The 8,080-nt window shown below is 35.6% G+C and overlaps 1 protein-coding gene across 2 annotated transcripts in view; it reads right to left on the bottom strand.

Annotated features, from left to right (window-relative positions):
• Positions 1-958: 958 nt before the first annotated feature.
• LOC105038099 (pyruvate, phosphate dikinase 2) overlaps positions 959-8,080 on the bottom strand; it is a 38,295-nt gene continuing 31,173 nt past the window's right edge. For both annotated transcript variants that reach the window (XM_019848439.3, XM_010913785.4), the window contains exons 11-21: positions 6,953-7,117; positions 6,413-6,574; positions 6,014-6,103; positions 5,526-5,664; positions 4,816-4,993; positions 4,287-4,416; positions 3,454-3,582; positions 3,094-3,231; positions 2,144-2,221; positions 1,928-2,019; positions 959-1,208 (exon numbers count right to left, since the gene is read on the bottom strand). In XM_019848439.3, the coding sequence (XP_019703998.1) occupies positions 1,166-1,208; positions 1,928-2,019; positions 2,144-2,221; positions 3,094-3,231; positions 3,454-3,582; positions 4,287-4,416; positions 4,816-4,993; positions 5,526-5,664; positions 6,014-6,103; positions 6,413-6,574; positions 6,953-7,117 (1,344 nt within the window). In that variant the 3' untranslated portion in view covers positions 959-1,165. The remainder of the gene's footprint in view (positions 1,209-1,927; positions 2,020-2,143; positions 2,222-3,093; positions 3,232-3,453; positions 3,583-4,286; positions 4,417-4,815; positions 4,994-5,525; positions 5,665-6,013; positions 6,104-6,412; positions 6,575-6,952; positions 7,118-8,080) is intronic.

The raw sequence follows: 8,080 nt of genomic DNA, 5'->3' as shown, positions 1-8,080 counted from the left end.
CTTACTTGGATGCTTGACTCTCGACCTCACCACTCTTACTTAATATACTCTAACTGCTAGATCTAATTTTATGACCGATCTATCGATCTGACTCATGAATGGTCCACTTTAAGCAGATTTGAGTTTGACATAAACAAGCCAACCCATTTAGACCTCTTTATTAAATGGTTTGAATTCATATTTAGATCTTTGACTCATTTAATCCATTTTTAACCCATTTTGATCCATTTAAACAATTATATCGAATCATAATCCAACTCATTTAACATATTTAAAACCTGTTTGTTTAACCTATTTCTGATCTGTTTGATCCAACCTATTTAATCTAACTTGACCTATTTACTAAATAAATTATATGGATTGGATCAGATTGCTTGTTTAATAAATAAGTTGAATTCAAATCTTGATTTTTGATCCATTTAATAAACAAATTAAGTTTAGACTCATAAATTTTTGAACTGATCCAATTGTCACCCCTAGTTCTAAGGTAGGAGGATTCCTAATCCCCCTCCGTAATTCTAAAAAAATAATAAAAAAAAGATTAATATATTCCTCTAAGAAGTCAGCATGGACTAGCCAAGATTAATCATTGTCCATAAGATATGAAAAGATTACCGTAGCCCATCCTGGGAGAAAGACTTGCAGGGATGGACCATCCTTTGTCACAAGCAAATCATCACTTATGATGAATTCTGATGATGAAAAATGAAGCATCAACCTTTTTGAAACAATGATTTGGGAAGGCTCATTGATCGCTCAAATATATAACCTGAAACGTGTATAAAATTTACACACCAACTAAAACTGCCTCTGCAAAACCTGAATCATCACTCCACAATATTCATCAATACCAAGGTTCTGAATATTGCCTAATATAAGCTGATTTCCACAACACAAGCAGATAGTGAGATTCCAGGGAATTATATGACAACATTATCAAAAGTGATCACCACATGCAGGACCAAAAAAGAAAAGATTATTATTATACTGGCTTCAGATGTTATACAAAATATTTACATTCTACTTAGGTTAACTCAAGTTTCTTATTAACACAGGTAGGATGTAGTTATTGGGAAGCACTTATTGCTGTTTTTTGCAGCATATATTCTGTGCTTGCACTACTTTGAGATGTTCTTTTGTCTATATACATGTCTTGGAGTCTTCCCTAAGCTGCCACTTGAGCTGCCGCTAGCCTGGCAATTGGAACCCTGAGCGAAAAAGAAAAGAAAAATGAACTGAATTACTAAGTAATCAAATGATTGGTTTACGTTGATTGTCATTTAGCTGATTGTGCACAGTTGAAATAACTTTTCTTATTCCAAAAAAGGTGGTGCAGCAAGAAAAAGCACTTGGTTCCAGAAAACAAAGTAATTAAAACACATTTTAAGAATAACTACCCAAGGCAGATGTAGAAGGGCTATCCCATCTCTGAAATTTGTAGTACTCTTAGGATTTGCTTATGGCTGCTATTCGTGAAACTCTTGGTATGAAGAAAACTTATATTTATAATCACAATATAATAAGCTGACACTTTTGAAAAGAATCTCATAATTTTGTGCTAAACCTACCTCCAGGTACAACTAATAGAGTGATAACATTGCTTGTACTCATTAAGGTGAGTAGACTTGTCTTTTTGATCTATTTTTACCTTTCATGTAACACAAAACATGCATACTTTTGTGCTAGTGAAGAGATGGAGCAAACATGAGATATTGAGGCAGAAGATATATGTGAATCAAACAATATTTAAGAAACATCAACTGAATGGGGAGCATATTTCCACAAACAGTTACAGAAAAAGTCTCCTAATCTGCAAGTTGCTATCATAGAATCACTCACAGGCTCATTCATAGACATTCTAAAACTATGATGAATAAATAATGCAAATCATTTGAAATTGCACAAAAAATATAATGCAAGCAGAGACCTGAATGGGGAGCATGAAACATAGTCCAGGCCAGCTTCTGCAAAAAACACAACCGAAGAAGGCTCTCCACCATGTTCACCACATATGCCAACCTGTTTTACCAACCCAAACACTCATATCCACGTAGAACCTCTCTTTTTCTTACATAAAAAGGAAAGCAGACATAACTCTTTCATGGTTTGAAACAGATCCAATGCACACCCATAAACCACTCACCTTTAAGTCAGGCCTAGCTCTCCGTCCTCTTTCTGTGGCAATTTTAACAAGCTGGCCCACTCCTTTCCTATCAAGAACCTGAAATTTCATAAACAAATAAACTAGTGTGTCATAAGCACTCCAGGATGAAAAAATAAGACTTAATTTGTGTGAAGACTGAATGTTAAGCATAAATTTTTGCAGGAAAACAAGATGTCTAGGGTTGGGCAAGGGTTCAGAAACATTGAGAAAATGAAACGATGTCAATTTTTTTAAAAATGTTAACTTGAGTAATAACACAAGTCTAAATTTCTTTCCTTTTTCTTTTTGACAAAGTTCTTCCATGACATTATAAAGTCCATTACAGATTTGCAGTATAAATAATGACTTTAATAAGATTAAACAAAATTCTTACATAGATTAAATGCAACAAAGCTGCAGTTCAACAAACTGAAATAAGAACAAAACAAAAGCCAAGTGTAGAATTTAAGCTTTCCTTATGGAGCCCCACAGCAAAGAGCTTTTACTAATTACAGAATTTCCAAATATATAACTATTGGAATCTTGAAACCTTCAAAGTTTCAATAACTACTGGATTGAGAGCAGCCCAGCTCGTGTTCTGTAAATTTAACAGATTTGACACAAATTTATCCACTGAAAAACTGAGATCCCTTATCATCAAAAAGGAAAAAAAAAAAATATCCCCAAGTAATGAAACTTTGTAAAAATATGCCAAAAATTACAGTAGCCAACTTTCAATTATATTGCAACACAAGAAGCCTGGCAATTGTAGTACAAGATGAAGTGTCAGTTCTCAATAGCTTAGTGCCCCCTATATTTCTAAGTCTCAGAGAAGCCACAATATCCAATATATTAAGATAGTTTAATCTAATTATCTAGACACAGAGCACTGTGGATTTTATGAAGCCTATGCATATGGACTTTATAAGAAATGCTTGCGGTACTCTTACCTCGAAGGGATCATTTTGGAGGATGCCCTTGGATAAGTAGATAGGCAGAAACTTCCCAACATCATCTCTACTGTAACCAAATGTCATTTGAGTAAGATCATTTGTTCCAAAAGAAAAGAACTCTGCATGCTCTGCAATCTGCCAATGACACATTAGAAAGACAATGAGGAACAAAAAATCAGAGAAAGACAAGACATTACATGTGGTCCGAAAAGGATTTTGTTTCAGCAAGGCCTCTAGAGTTCATGTATGCCACTTGAAGAGGGTTTAATGAAAGCTTATCTCGAACCAACTAAACCGTCATTGTAAATTATATAGATTGGCCTCAAAGACAGACAAAGTTATAGGTCAATAACTGACCTCGCCTGCAACAAGGGCAGCCCTGGGAACTTCAATCATCGTCCCAACCTTGTAGCTTAATGAGGTGCCCATATCAGAGAAGACTTTATCAGCAACTTTTCGTATTAGACTCAATTGATGTCCCAATTCCTGCCAATCAAAAAATTTAGTCATTAAAACTTGCAAAATGAATGCCTCACATACAACAAAAAACACAATCGCATGAAAAACCTCATGCAGTGCCTTAAAATACACGATTTTGTGTCTGACAAACAGTAGCAAAATAATATGAAACAAAGACCTATTGAATGGAAAATCATGAAGGATACCATAATTTCTTTATAACCTTATAACCACAAATGGTTTTGAGACTATGGAAAGAGCTTACAGGCATGAGAGTAAAAGCTCGAGAAAAAATGGAATAAGGTGACTTTGAATGGGAAGAAACTGATGAAGCTAAAAATGGCTCCATGGAGTCATATTAAACTGATTAGTTATTTAGTTTTAAAATGATTGAAGACACCTGAGTTTTGCAAAATGGAGACGTATCTTTGAAACAAGATACTGTGTGATATAACTAAAAGAGATAATCAGTTTCTAATTTTGACGGTTAATTGTTTCCTAGACCATAAAAGACTCAGGACTCCAGAAAATTCAGATCATTTTTTAAAGTACTCTCTAAAAAGACTAGGTAGCATGGTCCTCTCTTTCTTCATTTTTTTAATCATGAATTACAAAGTATATTAGCTTGTAAAGAAGTGGAAATAGAAGTATGCTGAATGACCAGATGGAAATGTATGAAGACTATCTTCAAAGAACATTTCAAACAACAGAAAAAAGGAAAAGGGGCTTGCCTGAGGTGTACCAACTAGAGGTACCATTATCTCTGGAAGAACTTTGACACCTTGATTGCTCATGGAGATAGCAGCTTCAAAGATAGCACGTGCTTGCATTTCGGTTAATTCGGGGTTTGATATACCAAGCCTAATAGCACAAGAGTATGCTGAGAATGTAACATAAAATATATTTAAAGGTAAACAGATTTCCTGGAGACAATAACTAGAACATTGAAGATTAAAGCTTACATGTGATCATTCAAGCAATACAAATGGGCAAATATTAGAGAAATGGTGCCAGGACCAGATAAGTTAAAAAGAAATCGCCAAAGACATAAGCAGCCTGGCTTGAAGTATAAATGAATAATAAGTATATATATGGAGAAAATTATGAAGAAGAATCAGGAAAATCCATGTAATGATATGGCAAAAATTTAACCATCAAAGAGACACGCAACCAAAAGAAAGCAAAAAGAGAATCCTGGCCAGATCACAATCAATAACAATGCATAGATTGCACTAATTACAAACAAAGCAATGAACCAACCTGCAGCCACGGAAACCTAGCATGGGATTTACTTCAGAGAGCTTTTCAACTCTTGCAAGGACTTCCTCTTCTGTCATGCCAGTGTCCAAAGACAGTTGACCCACAATGTCCTCAATGTGACCCTCTGGCAGAAACTCATGGAGTGGAGGATCTAATAATCTGATGGTCACCGGAAGACCTGAATTTTAAAATTGACAAGTAACAATATAAATGCTTCCATTGGAACTCTAGTACCAAGTAATCAATGAGCTAGTGTTGGTCACATAACATGAATGTATGTGTGGATAAAAAAATTTCAACCCCATATGAGGAAGAAGAGCGGCACAATTGAGGGAGAAATATGATGGACGAATCAACCACCACAATTTCATAACCTTCACCGATATCATTATCAACAGATTATGGGATTTACACAGGATTTAATCTATGCACATGAACAGTGGGCTTTTCATTATGTACTTGAGATGACGACTGCACATTTGATTAGTTATAATCACAGAGAAATATCAAAGCCTATTACATTAAGTTACAAACAGATGCCTGATCCAAGACAGACTGTGACATACAGATGTTTTTCTTTATTCCCATCAACTTACAAGATCCGAATGAGCTTGGCAATGATGTCATGCACGATATGTCAAAAAACACTCAAAGATGATCTCAAGCCATTATTGTATGATTTACTGTTTGGCTGAGGTAAATCATCTTACCATCCATAGCACGAAATATGCCTTCAAAGTCAGATCTCTGGTAGGGCAAGAGGAGATCTAATGCTCTTTGCCTCTGTTCAAGATTTCCTGCCATTATCATCTGTCTCACAGCCTTTATTCTTTCATCTGAAGCAAAGAACTGTGACACCATGCACGTATTAAAGAAAATTTGTTGCCATAAATTCATAAAATTTTAACACTAGAAGTGCTTAGTGCTCCACTATTAATTTAAGCATTATGTTATAACAAAGTAGAAAAATGCCTTGAATGTATGCTGTTAGATTTGTCTCATCTATGCACTAGTGGACCAAGAAATAATGCCACTTTCATGTGAACGGTGTACTGCATCAAAAATGCCTAAGAGGTCCCTATGGTTAATAGGATGGACATAGCATTTTCTTTGCCTCTGTATGAGACTAATTTCACTGAAACCGAGGATTTTCCATGACAGTGTAAAATCAAGAAGTAAAACACAATGTTCAACTCACCATGTGTTCTGTCCTACAGAGTCCAATCCCTTCTGCACCATTATTTCTTGCCGTCAGTGCATCAGCTGGTGTGTCTGCATTTGCCATGACCTAGCATGATGATCATTCCCGTAAGAATCATGGTTATAATAAAAACATCACTTGGGGTATAGAGAAGACATGAAACAATGTTGCCCGATCTTCGTCATGCATGGAGACTTCACTTGCTTGAACTGGGCAACCCCACTGGCAAGCAAGTTCATGCATAACTAGAATGAGTAATTTTTGATAGCTGAACAGACCAGGAGACGAACAGACTTATAACAAAGCTTTTCTTTCTGATTCATTAAGATAAAAACTGTTTCCAATTCTCAGTGGCATGCATGCTAGTACTAGCTAACTTTTGCAGGGAACATGTACCTTAAGTTGCCTTATTTCATCAACCCATGCCATGAAGGTTTCCAAGTCACCACTAAGAGCTGGTGGAGAAAGTGGCTGTTTTCCCATGATTACTTCTCCAGTTGATCCATTCAACGATAGCCAGTCACCCTCATGTATCACTTTATCTTCAACAAACAAGACCTAGATGGCATAGATCCAACAATAAAGAACTGTTATATGACAAATACATGGGATATACTTTCTCTTATATTGGTATATAACCAATCCTTAAGAATTATATTAAAAAAAAAAAACCAACAGTAATGAATGGATCATTGGCTCTCTAGTAAAATGAATATAATACTTTAAATGTTCATTGTGATTACAAATAACGTTGAGCCTTCTCAACTACCTAAGAACAGTCAGCTATTTACATGTACTCACATGCTAAAATTTACATGCCATGGGAACTGACCATTGAGACCTCAATCATAACAAGAGTCCTATAATTATTTCTTCATAAAAAAAGTACAAAACACTCACCAGTACATGTGCTCATAGAAAAATAAGTCAAGTTACCTTGTCTGCATCATTCACTCGGATATCAGAGCAGCCAGATACGCAACATTTTCCCCATCCACGTGCTACAACAGCTGCATGAGAAGTCATTCCGCCTCTTGCTGTCAGAATTCCAACAGCAGCATGCATGCCACCGACATCCTCTGGGCTAGTCTCCATCCTCACCTTCACATGTGTCAGATGCGGTTTAGCGTTAAAAATGAGAGAATAATGAGGATATTTGGTCACTCTATCTTTCTTAAAATAAATTACATGCCATGAACATCATTACAAACCCCCTCAAATTGATATCAAGTCATAGGTATTGAACTGCGCTTATGAGAAACTAAAAGTCTGAGGTAATATGGATGCATCTTTAAGAATAACCAGGTAGAACAACTAATCTTGTTGTAGTTTGTCCAAGAATTTAAATTTTGGCCTACTAGTTCCCTGTAGGCCAAAAGCCATACACTTTGACTTGAATGAATTAGGCCAAACCACTCAGACAATTCCGGGTCACGTCAGCATGGACCAAAACTGATTCCAAACCACCAGTTCTAATCAGGAAGCTTTTTAAACCCCTTCTGTGTTTCCACCATTTCGAAGGTGGGGACAAATAGAGAGTAGGAATATTGCCAACGGAAAAACAGTCTAATTTAATACTAAATACAAATTTATTAACACAAATATCATTAAGTAAATGACAATAAATTTGATCTATTTAATGCTAATAAGGAATAACCCCCTATTTAAGTTTAAAGAGACTCAAAATCAATATTTGCCATACCGGTTAGTACCATACCATATCAAATATATCACACCGAACCAGTATGTTGTATTATACCATATTGACACTTGGTACGCGAGTTATACCATACCGAATCACATACTAACACTGTAATAGGATGGTATCCATACAGAATACAGTACCGAGACGGCACACCTTGCTCAAAATCAAATTCCTTGAGAACAAAGAGTTGGTTTCTCAGCTCTAAATTTTTGGAGTTGAGTCAAAATTTCAGCTTTCAAATACTTGTTGCTTCACAAATATTTAAAACCAACAAGTTTTAGTTTATGAAACATTGCTATAAAACAGAAGTCCAATAAGAAAATGTCATATAGCTTAGTCTCTAAAGCATGTCACCTAAA

Source organism: Elaeis guineensis, chromosome 1 (assembly GCF_000442705.2).
Source record: "Elaeis guineensis isolate ETL-2024a chromosome 1, EG11, whole genome shotgun sequence".
Taxonomy (NCBI): Eukaryota; Viridiplantae; Streptophyta; class Magnoliopsida; order Arecales; family Arecaceae; genus Elaeis; species Elaeis guineensis.
Note: the sequence above shows the minus strand (reverse complement) of the source record. Positions and strands in the feature narration are given on the sequence as shown.